This window comes from Staurois parvus, unplaced genomic scaffold (genome assembly GCF_062004578.1).
Source record: "Staurois parvus isolate SC_StPar_1 unplaced genomic scaffold, SC_StPar_1.0 ptg000267l, whole genome shotgun sequence".
In the NCBI taxonomy this organism is placed as follows: Eukaryota; Metazoa; Chordata; class Amphibia; order Anura; family Ranidae; genus Staurois; species Staurois parvus.
This window is the reverse complement of record NW_028318063.1, coordinates 4,654,297-4,678,465: the sequence shown is the minus strand read 5'-3', so window position 1 is coordinate 4,678,465 and position 24,169 is coordinate 4,654,297. Positions and strand designations below refer to the sequence as shown.

Here is a 24,169-nt window from a genome sequence, read left to right as displayed (position 1 = left end):
TTCTTTCCTTGACCCCAGTCCCTGTGGTTCTCCCTGTCTTGACTCCTCTCCAGGCTCAGAGCCTGCAGACATGATAAAAGACAAGAGATGGTTAGAGATTGTGGACATGATACAGGAGATGGTTAGAGGCCGTGGACATGATACAGGTGACGGTTAGAGGCTTCAGATATGATAGATGGTTAATGGCCACAAACATGATACAGGAGATGGTTAGAGGGTGTGGACATGATACAGGAGATTGTGAGAGGCTGCAGACATGATACAGGAGATGGATAGAGGAGGCCCCAGCCTCCATGATAGATGGTTAGAGGCTGCTGACATGAGAGGGGAATGGAACCAGGTGGATGGAAGTGAGGGGGGGGGGACCGTGTCCTCAGCCTTACTCTGCAGATGGATCCCAGGCATGATCATCCATGATGGAGCCAAGTGGATGGAGGAGAAGGGGGACAGAGCTGGGAGGAGGTGGGGACAGAGACAAGTGAACAGTAGAGGAAGGGGATGGAGCCAGGTGAAGGGGGGACAGAGCAAGGTAGACAGAAGAGAGGGGAGGTGGAGCCAGATGGACAGAAGAGAGGGGGGTTGAAGCCAGATGGACAGAAGAGAGTGGTGGATGGAATCGATTAGACAGAAGAGAGGCGGGGTGGAGCCAGATGGAGGGGAGGATGGAGCCAGGTGGACAAAAGAGAGGGGGGATGGAGCCAGATGGAGGGGAGGATGAAGTCAGGTGAACATATGAGATCGGGATGGAGCCAGGTGGACAAAAGAGAGAGAGGGATTGGGGCAGATGGACGGAGGTGAGGGGGGACAGAGTCCTCAGCCTTACTCAACTGTATCCCAGGCATGATCATCCACTCAGACCTCCCCAGTCCCCTGTAGTACACAGAGTCATGCTCCTGCTCTTGTCTTGAGCCCACTCCTCCTGGCTCCCCCAGCCTTGCTGTAACTTCGTAAAAAGCCATTACGTCGCTGTGGCTGCCCCCGCCCATCTGAGGAACCTGGCGGTTTTGGAACTGCGCATGCGCAGTTCCAAAGCTGGTCCACTTCCTTATTTTTAACTGTTGGCCACTGTCCATAATAGACATTTATGGACAGTCTGTGAGTTACCTGTAATTTACAAACTGTCCGCAAATTTATGGACGCTTTGAAACCCTGATGTGTGGGATTGATGTCATCGTCCCCTGGCCATTCAAGCGGCAGAACAGAACGAACACGGAAGGAAGACTGGAAGAAGATGCAATCGACCAAGTACTAACAGCGCAGCGCTGGAGGGCTTCATTTGACAGGTAAGTCTGCCATAATGTGCCAATATGCTGTCTATGCTAGCACATTATGGCATAAACCTCCTGGGGGTCCATTAAAAGATAGAGAATTATAGTGCAGTTTAATTCCATTTTAATAGCTAAGTCCACCTTTTATACCATATTTTGGGTGTAACATGTTGCCAAGACTCCTGCACTTACAGCCTTTCGTTTTTTTTTCTTCCTCAACAACTATTGCTGTCACTTTTGGAATTTTGTGTGACTGTGTGTAGCTTTTCTTGCAAAGCCACATAATTCATTCACAGAGATCTGTGAATGAATAAACTATGAATAAACTACTAAGATGTCCTATCTGCTACCACAGCACAAGGACTTTTAGCTATCAATGGAACACCGCAGTCTTAGTCCATTGATACTTCTTCCAACTCCATACCTGAAGGTCCATACATAGATGTGAAGGTGGGGAAAGGGTCTGCATGGAGTAAGTGCACTGCACCTGAAATTAACTGATGGCAGTTGCAACCCTCATATGCAAAAAAAATAATACATTCATATTTCTATTTCTGCAGATGTAGGTTTTTTTTTTCTTACCAAAATAAGGTGGATTCAGTCTTTAAACTATAAATCATTTAATAACTCCGTAAGGCATAAAAGCTATACAGTACTTTCCCTCTACCAAACTGTATAGTTAGTTGCATGATAGCCTAAAAAACAACAAATAACATATATTTTGAGATGGCACTTAATGATTTTTTTATATCTAATTATATAACTAAATACTTACTGAATGTGGCAGTTTTCACTAAGGGTTAAATGTTTTTCCTTTTTTTTTCCTCACACATGTACATGCACTGTAGCATGGCTTTTTGAATGCCACAGTTACTTTATTTAGGTATTAAATATACCCTGCCTTTTGGTAATGAAGAATGTAGGATGACTTCAAGACTCATTCTAAATAAACATGTAATTTCTACAGGAAATAGTTTTTATCCCTGAATCTGAAATCCGGACAAACCACTTAATGCACACATAAGATACATAAACATTAGTTAAATGTGTTTTTCTGTTCAGCTAGATTTGTGACCTAGGTACCCCTACCAGACAGGATAACTAGGTTGTTGACACCAATTTTCTGCATTAACATTAAGCAGTAAAGCTTTGTCACAGGCTCACCGTCATTTAGTGAATACATAACTAATTGAATTACAGGTAGATATTTTACTGTAAATCTGATGCATTACACGCTGGTATGCTGCCCCTACCATAGTATGCTTTATCTTTCCAAAAGTGTCTGTATTTGATTTTCTGGTTAAGATAAATGCAGCATATAAACAGACCAGATGTTGAATAAATATAGTTCTTACATTTTCTATGCCAACTAGTTTATTTAAACACCCATAGTTTCTATATAGCCATGATGTTCAGCTGAAAACTGTCTACAGTTAACATTTGTGAACCTAAATTAATCTATATAGGCTTGGTAAAAAAAAGTAATATTAAAGACATTTTCAAGTAAAAAAGAACACCTTGCTTGTTGTGGACGCCTTTATGTTATTACATGGCGAGTCCACACTGCTTGTAGTTTGAGTTTAACAGGATCAAGAGCTGCAAATATGGATCTAGCCTGTTTTTTCTGTGATTTATCACCCTGTCAGTGACGTTTAACCCAGTTTTATGGACAGCGTGTTAAAGCAGTATTAAATCCAAAAGCAAACATTTATTGTAATGGAGCTTACCAATTTTTTGATTGTGATGGTTGCATTTGTTTTCTTTTTTAGGCTTTTTCTTTTATTTAGCCTGGTGATCCTGCCAGTAAGCCTGTTGTTTTCAACAGTACAAGATGTTCTGCAAATGTAGTAGTTAGAGGGTTGAAACCAACTATTTCCCACTGACATGGATGCTTACAATTGGTCAGCTTTTATTTATGTAAAATATTTATCCCAAAAGGAACATGACTGTTACTGTAGCTGCTTAAAAAAGTTTTAACTGGAGTTTGGCTTCAGTTTGTTAGTGTATCTAAATCTGCTGGTAATACTACCCTCTCCCCCAGGCTGACAATGTCCAAAGGAGTCTCTGTTGCTTCTTCATCCAGAGTGTAGGCACTCTATTACAGGAGGTGTGTTACTGGCCAGATCACCAGGTCAAAACAGAGGGGAAAAAAGCATATAAAAGAATGCAGCCACCACATCTAATGATAAGCTGCAATATATTAACATTTTTGGTTTTGGGGTTAATACCGCTTTATGTTCATTTGGTAGGAGTTTTTTCCCTTGAAATCCCCTTTGACATAAATCTGTTCGCCAGTTTTTGCACATTGCCATGGTATTACTTACGTAAAGATGTGCTGAAGCTTGCTGAAGATTTTGCTTTTTAACATTTATGTTTTGACAATGTGTGTGGACAGATTTTTAAGAAATCAGTAGATTTTCATGTACGTTTATTTTTGTTATGATCCAAATACAGTGTCTTACCCGATCTATTCTCTTTCATGTTTGTTAGGTATTCCTAACCACGGACAAACCAGACAAATGGTAAGAGAATGTTTCATTAAGCCAAAAAAAAATGCTGAACAAAAAGGAATTAGCTTTAAAGAGAACCTGTCACCATTCAGATTAATTTCAATCCAGCATGAAAGGCAACCGATCAAGTACCCGTTTGCCTACCAGATTGCTAATGAAAAAGTTCCCCTTGTTTGCTGCCTTTTTGCTAGTTCTTTTGTACTCGTCCAAATCGCATCACACTACTCTCTTTGCTCCAAGGGCTTGTTTACACATGCTCCAAAATGTGGCATTAGACGTGTTGTTTTAAAGCACTCTGAATGCCAAATAAAGCACCCCGTCACTAAAGAAAATGGTAAGCTTACAGTCCTGTTTACATGTTGCGTTTGCTTTGCTTAACTTCAAAAATTATACCCCGTGTGGCTTTCTTGGTGTTTTAAAGCATCTTCGAAGCCTCCATAGAAGTCTATGACAAAGCTTGCTAGCAGCACCTGCTGTTTTTGGGAAGCTTTTATTCAGCTTTAGCTGTGCTTTGTTTTGGAGTTATTGCAGGTATGAGATATCCCAGAATGCATTGGGAAACCAACAAGTGAACCAGAAAGAAGCTGTCAGCAGTCATTTCTGGTTTATGTGTATATATTCTAGAAGTGGCTGGTGCAGACATCACATCTCAGCAAGGAGCAGCAAGAAGGTGAGAGGGGTTTGGAGTGGCACAATTAGAAGGCGACACACATGGTGTTCAACTTTGGTCCCTGTTCACCTTCTGCTAGAGTATGCCGGAGAGAGAGGACTGAGCAGCAGAGGTTCAGCAGAGCTGGGGGTTTGGAGTAGGAGAAGCTAGCAATGTCACACTTGGTATGCAGCATGGGAGCCATATAGTGGGAGGTGAGCGGGGACTAGAGAGAGAAGAGGATCAGCAGAGGTGGGGATTACTACTAAGTGGGGGATCTGCAGAGCTGGAAGTTGCTACTGAGCAGGGGATAAGTGGAGCTGGGGGTTGCTACTGAGGAAGGAATCCAGAGAGGTGGGGGATTAGAAAAGCTGAGGATACTACTGATTTGGGGCATCAGCAGAGCTGGGAGTACTACTGAGCAGGGGATCTGCTGAACAGGGGTACTAATGAGCTGGGGATCTGCTGAGTTTGAGGGTACTACCGACCTGGGGAACTTCTGGGCTCCTTTAAAACAAACAGAAAATCAACACACACAGGGCATTTGCCAAGCTTCATTAAAGCTTCAAAAAGCATAACTGAAGCATCAAAAACACATCAAAAAAGCATGTTGAAGCGGTAGGTGCTTTAATTTGTATTGAGTCAATGCAAGAGTAAATGAGCCCTAACTGATACACTTCATTGCATTGAAAGGCAGCAGGTACTGATACTGGTATATGGTTCTGGTATATGATATTGTGAGCAATAATATCTTCAGGCCAATTAGGTTACACCTGTGACAGGCAATCATAAGCTACCCAGCTTCTTTGGGGCTAGTGCCAGTAAGACCTGTTAGCTCACTGGCTGAGCAAAAAAGGCATATTGTCAGTTGTATTCCAACAGTAGCTTATCACTGATGTAATCTGAGGGCAGTGCAGGACTCTGTATGGAAAAAACATGCACACTTCGACAGCTTCATCACACTAGTGATGATGGATATAGAGTACTTGACTGCTACTCGTAAACTGTTATACTGTGCATACTCCCAGCTGTAACTTGTCTATAGATACTGTGAAATGACTGTAAACAATGAAGGAAGAGGGAGACAGGCAGGTGCCTTCCAAAGCCAGTGTACCTGGTTCACCCTAATTAGCTTATTGGCAGAAATGCAGCAGGGAAAAGTGAGATGTTGTTCTAAAGGAAAGAATATGTTGTATGCAACAAGTATACTGTTATACTCCATTTATGAAAAAAAAATGAAAGTAATGTACATTTAAGAGATAGATGACTGGTTCTCTTTAAATTATAATCTTTTACAAAAAAAAAATGTTGCATAGCTTTGTACTACATGTTACCTTTTTTCCAAAATAACCTTACATTCTCAAAATAAGCTTACGTTAAAAGAAATCAGATTCAGCAAAGAAAATACAATATTTGGTGTTATTTAATCTCCCCTCCCCTAGTTCCCTATTTGTTGTATTACTGTGTACATATGCCTCTTTTTTACTAAATAAGGGCTAAATAAGCCCACCAATTGCATATATTTAACAAAAAGCCTGAAATGAGACTCTGTGCAGTAAATATAATTATTTACTTTGTTTAATCTGCTAAAAAATAACACCCTAGTTTTAACATTTTGAAGTGGTTGTAAGCACCAGACATGAAATATGGACAAAGCATATCCCTCTATAGTGTGTACTTGTCTCAATTAAGTGCCATTTCTGTCTGCTGCCTCCTTCCTCTGCTATCGGCATGAATCACTTTCAATTTTTACTGACACCAAGAGAAAAATGGTGACATGGGAGGGACTTCAGGCAGATTGACAGACTCAGCTCTGTTCCTGTGAGCTGTGCGAAGGGGGTGTCTCTCTTCCCACCAATCAGCTCTCAGAGCTCTCCTCATTGATCTTTGCAGTGTATGTTAATTTCACTCTCCACCCCCTTTTTTCTGAGCTCTCAAACAAGCTTTATAAATTCAGCACTTTGAACAGATGTAGAGAAAGGAAGACTGCAGATAGACAGGTACAACATATGTAGGAGGATTTGTTTCATCTCGGTGTATCGCCTGAAGCCAGTCACTTCACTGGGTATATGTGAGGGTTTACAACCACTTTTATTTGTATGCTTTGTGGTGGCTCTCCTTTTTTATCCTGGAGTGGTTTCCTAAAACTGTTTGATTTAAAAAAAAAATTGATTTAAATTTTTTCATTTCATGAAACAAAATCTATTAAAGTAGCTGCTACAGGAAACAAGGCTAGGGTGGCCATATACAGGCAGATCTCAAAGGGGCTCTGAGATATTTGCCCACATGTGCTATAGGCAATATAATCCTAATACTAACATAACATATGGGAAAGTGGCACAGCATTTCTCACATCCTCACTGAACGATAAAGTATGTGCTATTAGCAGTTGCTCACTTTTTAAATAAATTATATAAATGACCAGGGTTGGACACTTGATATTTATTGAAACATGTTGATTCTCTATGTGCTTCTAATGGACAAAAGAGTTGTTTATTCCTTCATGGCCAGTTGCAGGAATGATGCTCGAATCTTTTGCATTACATATTTTATTTGGCTCATGTTTGGACATCCTAAGGTGGGCATTCAAATTAGTTATATTTAACTTTTCCAAAACAAGTGGAAATACTGTTTGGCAGACATGATGTGAGAAGGATCCCCTCTCAACAAGAGAAATACTCTTAGACCATTGTCATGGAAAAAATGTTAATTTGAAAGATTTTTTCTCTATGATGACACAGACAAATACAAATATCCATCAACATTTTAAAAAATGTTTTAGATCCCACTTTAAGTTGGTTATTTTTATTAATCAAATATTAGTAGTTTTTATAATTGCTTGTGTTTAATATATTGGCTGGTTTTTTTCCACCATTGTGCTTACATGTGGCTACAGTTAAAGCATATTTCTTATCTGCACATTATTATTATTATTATTATACAGGATTTATATAGCGCCAACAGTTTGCTCAGCGCTTTACATAATAGCGGGAGACAATACAGTAACGATACAGTTCAAAACAAGGGATTTGAGGGCCCTGCTCCTTGGAGCTTACAATCTAGAGGACATTAAATAATCACAGCAGCAATATTACAGTTGTGTCTCAACAGTCATAACTAACACAATTTCTTACAATTATGGGTATGTTCATTTGTCAGTTCTTTAAATTAAAAAAAAACATATGCAGAACATCTCTGCGGCGCATGTACATTTCCCCATGGTTTTTTCCCCAATGCTGCAAACTGAAAAAATACATGTTGATCAGCTAGAACTCCGGAATGCTCCAAACTTTCCTTTTGAGTTGATAACACAGTGATGCAGGCGTTGAGAATGTTCACACAATAAATTGTCACAATAAATCTCTTCAGTTATCCAATCAGGTGAAAAGCAAATCTCTGTTTACCTACATTCAGCTGCAATTGATTGGATAATGTACGTGAATATTTACACAATGTATTGTGTGATGATTCTGAACTCCTTTAGTAAGTGATCCTAAATTCCTCTGTTGCACTGAAATTTTGAGTAGCTGTTGTCAGCCCTGCCCAGTCCAGTTCTACTCTGTTGGTTTGGCTACAGAGATCCTAGACTAGGACCCTTGCAATTATTTTTGATACAGTCTGTGTTCCTTTTGCAGATTTTCATTTATATCCTGCCTTGTGAAACTGTTACATTTTCATTTATATCCTGCCTTGTGAAACTGTTACATAGTTAGGTTGAAAAAAAAGAGATAAGTCCATATTAGTTCAACCAATAGAAAAATTAAACAGTAGGCCCTCATATACAGAACCCTATATCTACAGTTGATCTAGAGGAAGGGAAAGAGCCTTACTCATGAACCAACTTGCTCCAGCAGGGGAAAATAAATTCCTTCTTGATTCCCTGAAGGCAATCAGATATTCCCTAGATCAAAAATCTCTGATGTTTAAAAAAATCTGCTGAACTGGCCAGAACTAGTTTTTGAGGCAGTCTATTCCAAATTTTCACAGCTCTTACTCTGAAGAAGCCTTTCTGTATGTAGAGGTTACATCTCTTTTCCCCTCTTTTCCCCTGCTCTGTTGTCCCTTTTATAATTACCTTAAAGTGGTTGTAAAGGCTGAAGGTTTTTTACCTTCATGCATTCTATGCATGAAATTATAAAAAAACTTCTGTGTGCAGCTTCCCCCACAGCCCTCCTAATACTTACCTGTGCCCGATCCTAATCCAGCAATGTGAATGGGAGCAATGGCTTTCCTAGGTCTCTGCCTCCTCATTCACTAATCCACAGCAGTGGGAGCCATTGGCTCTGTGTGTCTTATGGACACACAGAGGCGGCTCAGGAGCTAACATGCACAAATACGCCCACAGTAAGTTGCTTGCTATGGGGGCACTTGGAAAGGGGGAGGGACCAGGAGCTCCGGTGGGAGATATGAGAAGAGGCAGATTGGGGCTACTCTGTGCAAAACCAAGTAAGTAAGAGAAAGCATAAATTTGGTTTAGGTAATCTTTTTCCCCTAGCTGAGGTCCCTCCATGCCTTTTATCAGTTTGGTTGCCTTTCTCTGCACCTTCTCCAATATAATGGTGTTTTTACATCTTATAATACAAGAAGGTATTTTGCTCGCTTTAGAAACAGCAGCTTGACATTGCATACTATTATTAGGTTTGTGATCTACCAGAACACCCAGATCCTTCTCCACCATTGACTTCCAGTGTGTTACTCCTCCTACAAAGTATAATGCATGCATGTTTTTAGCCCCCAAATGCATAACTTTACATTTATTAAAGGCAAAATCTAATTAACATATTCTAAGCCTAATCTATCTAGCCTTGTAAAGAAATACTCACTATACTTACCTGTTCTGCTGCTGCTTCAGATCGTTCCCACACTGAGCTGTCATCTGCAGCTTCAGTGTGTAAAAGTGTATGTAGCTGAGGCAGCCGACCATGGAAGTCCAATAGTGACTCTATGGGTGACGTCACTTCTCAGGATTTTCCCAGCCATTGTCAGCTGTGTCCTGCACACAGAGGGCATCGCTGCAGGACAGGTAAGTAGAATCATTTTTTTTTCTTTACAGGGCTTGATAGATTAGGCTTAGAAGGTGGCTGAGAGTAGGTTTAGATTTAGTTAGGTTTTGCCTTTACATCCACTTTAACATTATATCTAACTTTCCACAAAGTGCATTAAGGTCTACTTGTAAGTTTGAGACATCCTGTAAGGCTGATGTTCCACTACATAGCTTGGTGTCATCTGAAAATACAGAGATTGTGCTTTTAATCCAAAGTCCTATATCATTTATAAATGGATGAAAAAGTAATGGCCCCAAAACTTAATATTAGGGGATTTACCTTAGACTATTCTATCTCCATTATGGACTTTAGCTCCCCAATTTTCCTTATACAAACAGGACTGAGAAAGTTATATAACCAGTTGACCTCCCGAAGGTTTTACCTCCTTCCTGACCAGAGCTTTTTTTTTTGCTATTCAGTGCTGCGCTACTTTACCTGGCAATTGATCGGTCATGCAACGCTGTTCGCAAATGAAATATATATAATTTTTTTCACACAGATAGGGCTTTCTTTTGATGGTATTTGTTCACCACTGGATTTTTTAATTTGTTTGTATTCTTCTACATAATACATACAATAAGTGTATATTAAGAGTATATTAACTGGTTTGTGCGAAAGTTATAGCGTCTACAAACTATGGTATATATATATACACTGGAATTTACACAGCTATGATGCTATACTGGTAATGGCGGTGATCAGCGACTTACAGTGGGACTGTGATAGTGTGGCAGGCAGTCTGTTGCTTGCTAACACTGGCTGGGAGGGACACTGATTGACGCTGACATCAATAGTGGCACTAATACAGTGATCAGTGATAATCGTGTACACTGTCACTGTACTAAGGACACTGGCTGGGAAGGGGTTAACATGTGGGAGCAATCAAAGGGTTAACCGTGTGCCTAACAATGTGTAATATGCTGCTTTTACTAAAAGATGTGGTTGTTTTATCAGCCACATCACTGCTCAGTGTACAGAGCCCTGTGCTGCCAATCAGCAGGTCCCAGCCACAAATCTTTTCACAACCTGTTGTTTGTTTTGAATTTTTGTGGTCTTGATTTACTTCTTTACATATTTCTGTTGCCACTGTGACCTTTATTCAGGGGAAATCTGTAATATGGATTCAAATTTTTCACCACTCTATCCAGAGCAAAAAAAAAAAAAACTTAAAAAGAAAGGAGTTTTGACAGGATATACACTTTATCTTGTATAGTCCACTTGGTGTGCATGTTTTAGGAATTTCTTTCTATTCTCTTTTTGTCCAAGGAGTTGGATTGTATTACAGTATATATGCTGCACTGCAAATTTAATGTGTGGCTTTAGATGGCCATAGATCTACTAAATCAACGTAATTGCCCTGAACATTACCATAAGTGTGGTGATGGAAAGTGCACAATTATCACACAAGATGTTTTTCCCAATTTGTTACAGACATGCAATGCAATTTTGAGGGCAGATGAGGTTTGTTTGCATACTTACACACCAATAGCCGAGTGGTTATATTAGTCATAAAAACAATATATATAAATACAATCCGTAAATTAAACATGCGAAAATGTGTCATGTAAAATTACTTTGTAACTGGTCAAAGCAACTAGATACAAAAACTGTAACACTATCATGGACTATTTCTTATTGTATTTTGTGTTTGCATTATATTTTAAAATAAATCCCATTCTGGGATGTTTGGCAAGAAAGGTAATAAATCAAAGCTATAGTGCAAGGTTATTGAATCCTGGACTAAATTTGTCTTGAACAATTTTAATCGATTTTCTTTGTATTAATCAGAGGCATGCTGCCATCTTCAAGCTTATTTTTTGCGTATCAACTTCCAGGCTGCATGTAATCACTGTCATAGTTCATTATGAAACCACTCTGACTGGTTGCACACAGCATAGTGCAGGGGAATGTTAATGTGCAGATGGCAGAGGAAGGAGTTAAGCCATCTTAGAAGAATATGAATTTCATTTGCTATAGCTTTCTGCATTTTTCTCTTTATCTTATTGAATAGGCCTGTGTTTTGTATTAGGGTTGTTACCCCTGTAGCATGTAGACTGAACAGCTACATTCTAGCAGGAGAACATTCAAGAACTTTGATACATTACACTTTTGTCGGATTTTTCAGTAAAACATTGCAGCAACATATGTAGAATCCATTTTGTTCTGGTTTGATTTAAGTTTATAACATTTTGATTTGTTGCTACAGATTACTGCACTTTGGCTTAAACACTTTTTTGTTTAATTATTCCTACTATTTGTTAAAAGTACATCAAGTGTTACAGAGCAGACCAGAAACCTACACCCATCCTGTATTTGAATACCATCTGCTACTTAAAGGAAAACTATAGTATATTTATGGATATATAAATGTGTGTGCATAAATACTCTATATAGGAGCAAATTAAAAAAAAAAGTATATATTTTCGACGGGCAAAACATAAATTTGTAGTTACCGTGTTTGTACAGCCTGTAAATATGTCAGTATATATGGGCAGCCATGTTTGCTTATGATATATGCAGGTCTTCTGGTTGGTGATTGCTCCTTGTCAATCATCTTATCTCGGTCTACCAGGCAGAGCATGTCTGGTTAAAAGACAGTATGGTTAATGCTTCAAAACACTCCAAGGCTTTCGGTCACATGAGGGAGCTTTGGACTGATAAGGAGGGTATATTTTTTTTAGACTCTATGATGTTAACACCAGTGTGACCAGATTTTCCTATAACATATAATACATTATTACATACAGTATTAAGTTCCTTAAACACCATTGTAGACATTTGCAAAAATGCATGTTAAAAAAAATATAGCTTGAGAAGGAGGTAAAGCCAGTTTTACTTGGCCAGTTTTATTGTCAATCTTCTAAGCAACTGAATTGCTTGTTCACTTTATTTGCAGGACATTGCTTTCCAATGCAATAGAGATTTTACTGATAAAAAAAATGTCTAAAGTGGAACCTTATAAATTAAATATAAAGTTGGGGAACAGGCAGGAAATTGAATGCGGACAGACATACTATGTTTCTTCTGCATTAAAAGCTACTTGCCTGTCTGTCTGCCCCTATACACTGAGCTGCACATGTGCATCTTTTTGTACAATTTTGGCAATGCCAAGATGAATGAACTCCTGTGCATGCACACTTGTCTGATTCACAAAGCATTCTTTTATTTTTGTTTTGTAAATTTAGTGCTGCTGTGTGTGGGAGGGCAGAGGAACTCGCATATCTCACATATCGCACAGCACAAGTGTGGGAACATCAACAAACTTATGATCTATTGTTTACTTCCAACCCCATAACAGAAAGTCTGTACCTCTGTGTTGACCTGGGTAGACTATGTCATTGGGGACCAGATTTACGGTTTCTGCTCCCTAGGTTTTCTACTACCCCCACTCCTATCCCAGCTGACCTACCACCTTTTATTATCACACTTGCAACATCTGACCTCATGCCTACTCAAGGCATGACAAGTATGGAAGGAAAGGGATATTTCACTTTCTCTGTGTCAGTATGCTGAAAAAGTATTAAAGGCTGGTGCCTTAATTTGTATGCAGTTTTATTCTAGGCGTGGCAGTCTTGTCTCCCTAGACCACAGCCTACATGAGCTATGCAGATATCCCAAATAATATTTTCTTTGTAAATCTTTCCATATCCTGCATGTGTTTGTTAGATAATTGTTAATCTTGACAAAGTGAATTCTAATATGGCCTTGGTAGCGTAATATCAAAAACTAAGAGATGAAAGACCCCATAGACCCCACATGTATAGTCTAGTCATTTTACATAGAGTGTCACATAATCCATTCTTTGTGGATTGAGAGAAAGGGGGTATAGTATAAGCAAACTTTTTTGCATATGAAAAGGTCATTATATGGAAATTGTCATCACATTTCAGTATGTGATCAATTCAATACAAACATTTTAGTAATTCCTGGTAGTTTTGCTTTTATTTTGTAATTTATTGTAATCTTCTGATATACAGTAGAGGTCAGCAGAGTGCAAAAACAATTTTCACAGTGAACAATCACAAAAAATTAGCAGAGTGAGAAAATACAAAATGCCATCCAAAGAACCAGAAGGAGTGAAAGGTCGGGTAAAATAACTACTGTCTTCAGCTGTTGGCCAAATCAGGAAACCCAAACAGGCTGCCAAATTAATTTTCATACAAGAGATAATTCTACAAACATGCACATATTGCGGTAACTTGCATGTTTGTGCACATAGAGGAATGAGGAAACAAATTCTTTGAACTTCTGCAGTGCTGGTTTACAGCAATAAAAACTGAGGGACTGGTGAAAACTTTAACCTAGCCAAATAATTCTCCCCAAAACATTAGCCAGGGAATGTTTGTTGGGTCAGGAATGGCTTGTCTGAAGGTCAGAAATGGGGGCTATTGGAAGTTTTCTATCTGAGTTTAAAACCCTTATCATGGGTTTCACCTCTTATAGGCCTTGTTTGTACTTGTGATTGAGAGACAGTAAAACCCTGTGGTTGAGCCTTCATTTTGCCACTCCTCAACCACTCATTCTGTTGCTGCTGAGGCAGTGGCTGGGGATGTACACATGCCAGTTCAGGAATTATACCCCCTGTTGTGTTGTACTCAGCAGGTTTAATCCATTCAAGTGAATGAGGCCACTTTGCAACAGTGTACAAAGCACAAGGTTGTCTGTTAACTAGGGGGTTAAAATAGGCAGGAGGCAATCCAGTGCCTCTTCAACACCTATCTATTGCTGTTTGACGAGCGATCTGAACACAGATCGCACATCAAACAGCAAAGCAAGTTTAAACAAGTCCTAATTGTAATCTTTTTTTTTTTTTCTTTATGTTCTGAAAAACCCGGGTAAAATACAGCAGCAGTGGTACATATTTTACCATTTTGCATTAAATCCTTGACCTTTCTTTGTTACAGTGTTAGTAGAAAGAGGGATCTAAACACAGTATTTGCCTTTTCTGACATAACATTACATTGTTCTGTATATTTAAATTGCAAAAAATGACAGTGTATTTTTATCCGCAATGATGCTAATCTTGATGACTTAGATGGCTTACGTTATAACAACATCTGGTTAACGTAAAATTATGACGGATTAAGGGTAAAATTGATCCTAAACAAAGGAATGTTAAATAGTAGTCACTTCATTGGGTTGTATATATTAATTGTTGAGGGAAAGAAAAACACAACCAAGGAAAGGGGGGAATTTATCTTTTTTATAAATTGTTTTTATAAATTGCATCATTTAGCTATATGTAGATACTGCAGTGTATGTGTATTATCTTTTCAACCTTGTATTGTAAGAAATATTTTCAATGCTTTTATCAATAAATCTGGTGCTGTAAAAATCTGTTTTATAATCATCTGGATCAGAATATATACATGGATCTTTAATGAGCGGACTGTGTATCTGTTATTTGGTAGGTTGGGGGTGGAAGCTAGTATCATGGTGTACAGTATACAAGGTTTGCAGTTTACCATCTCTTAGAAACACTGGGGTGTCCAAGATGTTTGCAGAGCTAATGTAAATGCTTATTTTTAACTGGATGGACAAATCAATTTGATGAACAATATGGCAACTTTTGTAGGGCGTTAACAAATTTGGTCTGTAACTCGCTAAATACATTGGCATATTGTAGTGCAGTTATTGGTCCTTCCCTTAGTGATCCTTGGGTGCAGAAAATATGTCTCATTTTCAGAAGTGAGAGTAAGAAAATAAGGATCTGTGTAACACCCTTAACATATATCTAACCCCAAGTACACACATATTTTATATATTACAACTTCCCAGTCCTTAGATGTGGTGGCTACATTCGTTTTAATTTTTCCTGCCAAAAATGCTGTGTTCTTTTAACTTTCTGTGAGCTTAACTGAAATACTAAACCGTGATATCTTCCTTCTATGCGTACACTGCAAATTCCCCGGCCCCCATGTAATGGATATGAAGAAAGGAGGACGCGTTTGCAGGAGAGCAGCCTAGGATGACAACGCAGCTACTCCATAGATACAGTACAATGGAATGAGAGAGGGAAAACACATTAGAACAGGAATTTGTTATTTGCAAGATTACCACGTAAATATAAGGAGTAAAGAGCCTAAAAAAAAGAAAACAAATGAAGCCACCAAATCTGGGCACTGTTAAGCTTTAATGTATTACATTTTTGGTTTTGGGTTTAGATATACATTAAAAACGTATTTTTTTTTTTTCAATAAGGATGACAAAAATGTGTGGCATGCTTTGATTTCTGAGATGTTTCTATATTGTATAGCCATCGTAACTAGCAGCATGCTTTATAGTAATTGCTGAATATTGTAACATCGTTAAAAAAAAACTTGCATTCTGAAGAAGTATTTTTGACTATTGGCTTGAGGAAATTATCTACTAGGCCTTAAAATTGCTCCATGAATGTTTAATATGATGACTTTGTTAACTACATACATTCCAGAAGCAGAAGATACCTGAAAGATAGGGAGCTGTTGGGAGGGCCCTTGACATCCTCACTTATAATGCAGGACTGCTGGTCCTGCATCATATATGATGATGTCAGAGCTGTGACCACCAAAACTAGCTTTTAACACTAGCAATGGGGGGGGGGCTACTGCAAGGGTATATTTTCCATGTTCTATGCATTTGATCTTAAATGCTGTTGGCTGTGGGGTCACCTTAATCAGTCAACAAGTGGCAGCCTCTGCATGCATCTGAGCCTTATATAAGCATACCTCTGCACTTCTGGTAAGTGAACCTAATTAGATGTAACAAATACAAGAAAGGCATAGCGTAGGACATCATTTTGCACAAGACTACTTTATAGAGGACATGAATGTCTTCTTTCAGAGGGGGAATTTTAGAACCAGAAAGGAAAATTTGAACTAAGAATATTTTCATTGACATAAAACATAGTAAGCCTCTGTAACTAGGGGGAGACTGAGCTTTCCTCCTGGCTTTTTTTTTTTTTATTTCAATTCTGTTGCACTTTGCTAGCTTCAAAGTCCGGAAGCTAACAGACCATGTTTGTTAAGTACTGCGCTTATTTAAGTACTTTGTGCTGATAAATCCATTCAGCCATGCTGCAGTATAAGGGAATAGTATGTTTGTGTGTTGTACAACAGGGTATGAAAATAACTTTATTTGTTAAAGAATTGATGGCTTGCAGGCAATGTTATAAAGTCCTGAAGATGTAGCATTTAGGTTTTTAGAATTATGTGTTTTATTTTTATCTACAAGGGACCAAACCGAAACTTACTGCTCAATGGGAAATCCTACCCAGCAAAGGTCAGATTAATCCGAGGAGGCTGCTTGCCTCCAGTCAAGAGGAGGCAGATGAACTGGATTGATGCTCCCGATGATGTTTTTTATATGGCAACAGAGGAAACCAGGTAAGTCTTGACAGCAATATATAATCTTTTGTCAGTTTATACATTGCAATGGTGTGTGCATATCAAATTGCCAATTATATTCAAGTTACATTTTGTGTTGTGCTATTTGTGCTTTGGCTAATAGAAAAATATATTTTAAGTACATAGCCTATAGAATAAACAGAATTCTTGCTGTGAACAGTGAACTATCACTAGGGGAAGATTTTGCAAATGGAAGTAGAATAGTTGAGGAATAAGGTGAAGAATAACAGTAAGCATGTCATGTGAATACAGAGGTATTACACTAACAAAAGACCACCTGTAGAAAAACCCCAGGTCAGGAGTCACTGCAGACTAGGCCAACTCAGACTTCTATATGTTGTACATGGTTTTACCAGATTATTATGAAACCATTCTATTATTAAATTTCTATTTCTGGAATAGTATAGGAAGCTTTTTCTTTTAAAACGGAACTAAATATTAACACTCTTACAAGCCAACAGGTTAGCTATCACATGGCTATAATTCCAATTTAACTTATTTGATACCTTTTTTTCATTATTTTAAGTTGTCTTTTTCATGTTTTAAGTACAGTATGTTACCCATAAATAAATTACTTATAAGTGTCTTAAAGCTGCTATCTGGGCACAATCCCTCAAACACATTCATAAAACAGTGTGAAGTGCTTTACCTCTTGGCAGACAATAAAGTATCATTGCTTCATTAATTCATCACTGTGCTTTGCAGTTTTTAAATTGTATGTGTTGGACACCCACATGTGGAGGTGATATAGCAAACACACCATTCCACTCTGGTACTGACTAGTATTATAGTGTTTCACATCTCCTTCAGTTCCTCTCCTTCACTCAACAATTATGACCCCAGTGCTGATGGAGAGGGGCAAGCAAGGATGCTGTGCAGGCACTTTGTCATCCTTATCAACCAATGACATAATTGGTTGTTAGCACATTGGGAGCTAGAAGGCTGTAATGGCACTCAATGAAAAACTATGGCTTTGAGTAACTAAAAACACAGATCTGATCCACACGTTGGCTTGTATATAATTTATGGGCAATATTTAGGCATTCTGCCAAGGCACCCCCGAAGAAACCTCAAGGCACCCCAGTGCGCCTGGACACCCTGGTTGAAAAAGGCTACAGTAGATTGCAAAAGCTAAGGTGTATAATGTGTGGAACTGAATGTGGTCTTCTATCTATTTGCAAACTGAATTTTCTAAGCCTGTAGACTTTACCTTACACATTATTCATATGTGGGGAACTGAGTCAAACACTTTTGCAGAATCCAAATATCCACAGTCACCCCTTTGTTGAGGTTTTGCTTACCTCCTCATAAAAAGAATATCCGATTTGTTTGAAAACTTCGGTCTTTTGTGAACCCATGCTGACTATTGCCTAAACTGTTTTTTTTTATAGCAAAAACTATTCTATGTGGTCATTATTAAACTCCAGTATCTTCCTGATTATAGAAGTTAAACAAACTGGTCTGTAGTTGCTTGGTAAAGACTTTGATCTCTTTTTAAATATAGGAACCAAATCCAGTCCAGTGGTACTCGGCCAGTCATGAAAATGTAAAATAACAGTAAAATAAGCCTGTATATGCAGTAAAGCATGCTTGTTATACTCACTGTGAAACCTTAGGGGTTAATCCTTTGCATTGTTTAAAAAGGCCATTTGATCCGTTCTTCTCTGTTCCTCCCCTTTTTCTAGCAACCACCTCTTATCTCCTGATAAGACAGACTGAACCGTAGGCATTTGCACATGCTCAGTTTGGTGTGTATTGCTAGAGAGGTTTGTTTTTTTTTCTTGGGAGAGTGCATGTGATCAGCACAGGGCCAGTCAGCACTGGTCAGACAGAAGTCATGGGTTTTGAATCCTCCTAGAGCAGAAAGAAAACTCCTGCTCCAAGCTTTAGCTAGTGCTTGGCTGGACACTGATAGAAGCCACAAGACTGCTCTAACTTCTGATGAGAAAAGGTATTTAGCAGTTTATATTTAATAAAATAATTGCACTTCAATGTTCTGTGTACTGTGGGAGACCAGATATAGTGGATGCAGGGTCCTGGGTTTAGTAACAGTTGAAAGAGTCTCTAAAAATTAGAAACAATGGCTTAGAAATAAAAGAGCTCAATTCATTTAGGACCCTTGGGTGTAAGCCATCTGATCCAGGTGCTTTATTTACCTTTATTTTGTCTTAGGGTTTCTGGACCATGTGGATCATTTGACCATTATCCTTATTAAAGACTTCAGGGCCCCAATTTTCTTTTGTATACACAAAGATGAAGATCGTATTTAATGCACTCACCTTCTCTTTGTCCCCAGTCACCAACTTCAAAATTATCTTGTAAAGGGCCTACATGCTCAGACCTGACCTTTTTTGCTAATAATATATTTGAAGAATCTTTTGAAATTTGTCCTACTCTCCTTTGCAACCTGTCATTCATTTTGAAATGTTGCTGGCTTGATTTTTGTTATATTCTCAGTAACTTTAAATGATAGTGTTCTTTTTTATATTTTTAAATGTTCTCTCTTTATTATTATTATACAGGATTTATATAGCGCCAACGATTTGCTCAGAGCTTTACATTATAGATTATTTATAGCTATGTTAACTTTGGATGTGAGCCACATGGTTTAATTTTTTATTTTATTTTTTACTTTTAAGCTGCCTTTTTAACCTCCTCCCGCCCGGCCTATGGCCAAATGGCAGCCGGCAAAAACACTCACCTTTCCGGGTGGATGCCATTCACAGCAGGTCACATGACAGTTGTATACAATGGATGGCTTAATTCATGCCATCCATTGTATACTAGTGGGTCTAGCTGTGAATGGTCACAGCAATCACATGCACAAGCTGGGCCAATCACAGCCCAGCTGTGTCATGTGATCAGCCAAGGCCAAATGACAGCTAAGCACAAAAAAGGAAAAAAAAAACCCTGAATGAATCGATATCATTCAGGTAAATGCTTGCTTATAGCAAAGTAATTCTTTGCTATAAGCAAATTGTGTAAAAAAAAAAAAATAAAAAATACTGATCACTTCCCCAAAGTAGTACAATGTTACTATGGTAAGATTGTACTACTTTGGTCATAGTGAAGTATGTAAAAAAAAAAATCTTAAAAAAAAAAAAAAAATTAATAAAAAAGTAAAAATAATAAAAATGTAAAAAAAATGATTTTTTTTTCATACTGTCACCAGTCCGTGTCCCTGATCACCGCCATGCCAGCTATATGATGACGCTGTACAGCACTGGTGGCAGTATGTAAAGAAAAAATAGTGAAAATAATTTTTTTAATTTTTTCATTTTCCGAAAAAAATACAACTTCAAAAAACTCGCCATGCCTCTTATGAAGTACGTCGGACTGTCTACTCTGCAAAACGGGGTCATTTGGAGGATATCTATACTGTTCTGACATTCTTGGACCTCAGAAATTAGATTGGCTGTCAGTACTTCAGGATTGATAAAAATTCAGATATATCCCATAGTTTGTGAACTCTATAACTTTCCTACAAACTATAAAAAATACATCCTAATTTGGGTTATTTTCACCAAAGACATGTAGCAGAATATATCTTGGCCTAAATTTATGAAGAACAATTATTTATTTGCAAACTTTTATAACAGAAACAAAGAAAAACGTGTTTTTATTTTTTCAAAATTTTCGGTCTTTTTTTGTTAATTTAGCAAAAAATAAAAACCCCAGTGGTGATTAAATACCAGCAAAAGAAATCTCTAGTTGTGTGAAGAAAATGTTAAAATTTTAGTTTGGGTACAATGTTGTATGACCGTGCAATTGTCATTCAAAGTGTGAGAGCGCTGAAACTTGAAAAATGGCTTGGGCAGGAAGGGGGTAAAAGTGCCCGGTATGGAAGAGGTTAAATATTTTGCAGTGTGTTTACATACATCTGATTTGAAGCATTCTCATTTCTGTTCTGTGTTCTCTAATGACAGCATGTCAACAAGTCTAAATCTTGAAGAGCAGCCCTCAGCCTTAGAAAATGTGCTTTCTTAAGACTGTGTTTTTATTTTTCCAGTATGTTGTTTACAGCTTACAGTAAATGAAATCATGTTATGGTCACTTATACTCAGATGTTCTTTTATATTAAGTTTAGTAATAAGCTCTGTAATGTTTGAGATTACTAAGTCCAGAGGAGCACCATTTCTAGTTGTGGCTTTTAAAAATATATAAATTGTCTTGCAATAGGTTTACAAATTCCATCCTTTTTACTCTTCCAGTCAATTTCATTGTAGTTAAAATCTCCCATCATTATCACCATCCCAGTCCTTGCAGCCCCTTTTATGTGTGCAAGGATGTGAATCTCCATCTCCTCATCCACACTGGGTGGCCTGTAACAAACTCCAATAATTAATGTTTAAGTACGCACACCCATATGCTTTAGCACCATCACACTCTCCATCCTCTTTCATACTTGCTTTTCATTATGAAACCTGAAAAGCTAAAAAGGGTCTGCTAAAGTGGAAGTGAAACCGTTGTCACCAGGCTTTAACACTTTATTGTATTACATTTAAAAAAATAATTTTTTTAAAACAATATGCTTCTATTCAGATTAAATTTTTTTTTTTTCCAACAATACTTTATTGTTATAAGAGAAGACAAAAAAAAGCATTTAGAGCATGTACAGCCATAGATCACAGTCAAAACAGTGACATAGCATGTTGCTTCCCGTTTTGCAGACGGGGCAAATTGTAAACAGTCATACAAGACGAAGTGGTGTAAAACATTACATCAGTCATACAATGCAAAATGGTGGATAACAAGAGGCAAATGGGTGAAGTAGTGTTGGTGAGTGTTATCTCGTCTTGACTCTTGTCAACTTTTTAATGGTGAGGTAGTGTGATGATAGGGGTGGGGAAAGCATTGGATATTGTGACGTTCATTGTTTTCATATTCATATAGTTATGAATATGAAAACAATGAACGTCACAATATCCAGTGCTTTCCCCACCCCTATCATGGTTGAAGTTATAACTGTGTGCAGGTAAATGCTCTATTTGGCTGGTAGAGACTAAGTGATACAAGTAAATAACAGGTGTGAAAAAAGGAGGTTAGAAAAAAAGACAGTAAGAGAGAGGTTGGGGGGGGGGGAAGGGGGGGGATGGGGTAAAGACGGGATTACCTCCTCATGTATTAGCCAAGCCAGACAGGTATTATTAGAGCTTAAAATATACTTACAGGATCGTTCAGTGGGGTAACCCGTGGATCACGAACCCCAAAAGGCATATTGAGGTGTAGATCTACAGACCATCCTTATGTGTGAGAGAGGTGTCTTCAGTTATCAGGGTATTTCCCCCTACCGCATTATAGACATTCAGCCAGAGGGTTTCTGTTGATCGTGTACTGTTAGATGATAGGTAGGTGTGGATTTGAAATGACTCCAGCATGCCCATGTTTTTCTGAATCTCTCGGGATGTTCCTTAGCTACAGAAATCAGTTCCTCCATTTCCTCAGTTTTGTCGATCCTAGCAAACCATTCTCGTATAGTGGGAACATGTGTTGAGCGCCAGTGGACTGGGATACATTGCTTAGCAGCATTTACCATATGCATGGCAAGTGATTTGCGGTAAGTCCGAAATGGAAGTACGGTATGATGGAGTAGAAATTGTGCAGGGGAAAGATCTAGGGCATATGTAGTAACTTGTGCAATTGTGTATTGGACTTTCCCCCAGAAGGGTTGCAACAATGGACAGTCCCACCAAATGTGTAGGAGTGTACCCGTCGTTTGATGGCATCTCCAACACAAATCTGATACGTTGGGGTTGAAGCGGTGAAGCAATGATGGAACTCTATACCATCTAGAGCAGCAATGGGCAAACTACGGCCCGGCGGACCTTTTAATCCGGCCCGCGGATGTGGCTGTCAGGATGTGTGTAGGCAGGGCAGCGTGACGAACGTGAGGGGAGCTAGGCTCCTCTCCCAGTCCGCCCTGAAGACCGGAACGGCGCGGGAACACGGCGAGAGGAACGCGCGGAGCAAAGGTAAGTGGACACAGGGGGGACTTGGCTTACTACTTGGGGGGGAATAGTACTGTGGGTGATGAAATACTATGGGGGATGAAATACTATGGGGGATGAATTACTATGGGGGATGAATTACTATGGGGGATGAATTACTATATGGGGGATGAATTACTATATGGGGGATGAATTACTATATGGGGGATGAATTACTATGGGGGATGAATTACTATATGGGGGATGAATTACTATATGGGGGATGAATTACTATGGGGGATGAATTACTATATGGGGAATGAATTACTATGGGGAATGAATTACTATATGGGGGATTAATTACTATGCTTACTATGGGGGAATATTACTATACTTACTATGGATGACATACACATCATTCATCTACTCTTGGTCCGGCCCCCGGGTCCAATATATGAACCCATTGCGGCCCTCAAGTCAAAAAGTTTGCCCACCCCTGATCTAGAGTACACTTTAAAGTTATTTTCTTGCGTGGAGACACATATAGACCTTTTGTGTAGGTGTTCATATATGTGGTCCCAGTCTTCCGGCGATAGTTGGAGTTGTAGGTCCGTGCTCCAGGCCTTACAAGCTTTCCTCGTTGAGAGGTCATTGGTGTTTTCTAGACAAGAATAAGTTTCTCAAAGGGAGTCAAATTTCTAGTGTAAGCTTTTAGATGTGGGGAGCTGTGGATGAAACGGTGGAGTTGTCTATACATCCATTGCGTTAAGATCCGGGTAGGCCATTTATTCAGAAGGAGGTATCTGGATAAGAGCACTCCGTCTTTAAAGAATTGGTGCAGACTCAAGCCATCTGTGGGGCCAGATCCCACCAGAAAGGCATGCGACATACCCGGGGGGAAGTCTGGATTCATTCTGACAGGAGTGAATAGACCCGGGGTGGATGAGAATGTTGTATTCTTGCCGATCTGGTGGTAACAGGACAAAGTAGGGCCTATAAGAAGGTGTTCCTTGAGCTCGCATGGAATGTGAGATTTTTGTAGCCAGGGAGAAGTGGCGAGTGGGGTCTCCGAAAAAGCAGCTTCCACTTCAACCCAGGCCTTTCGAGCATGGTTCATGGACCAATCAACTATTCTTACCATTTGACAAGCTTGGTAATATCGGGAGATGTCGGGTAGCCCTATACCTCCACCCGTTTTAGGCATGGTTAGTTGGTCAAAACCAATTCTAGGGCATTTATTGCACCATAGAAATGAGGTACATAATGTTTTGTGAGACTTAAAAAGGAGTTGGGCAATTTAATTGGAATTGTTTGTAGTAGGTATAAAAGTCTTGGAAGCGCATTCATCTTGAGGATAGCTGTTCTGCCAAACCAAGAGAAAAATG

At 38.9% G+C, this 24,169-nt stretch overlaps 1 protein-coding gene across 5 annotated transcripts in view; it reads left to right on the top strand.

Annotated features, from left to right (window-relative positions):
- The window catches only part of MTA1 (metastasis associated 1), a 388,726-nt gene that overhangs the window by 348,261 nt on the left and 16,296 nt on the right, over nt 1-24,169 (top strand). For 3 of the 5 annotated variants that reach the window (XM_089681495.1, XM_089681494.1, XM_089681493.1), the window contains exons 18-19: nt 3,759-3,790; nt 16,685-16,836. In XM_089681495.1, the coding sequence (XP_089537621.1) occupies nt 3,759-3,790; nt 16,685-16,836 (184 nt within the window). The remainder of the gene's footprint in view (nt 1-3,758; nt 3,791-16,684; nt 16,837-24,169) is intronic. The other 2 variants (XM_089681498.1, XM_089681496.1) reach the window with 1 other exon arrangement.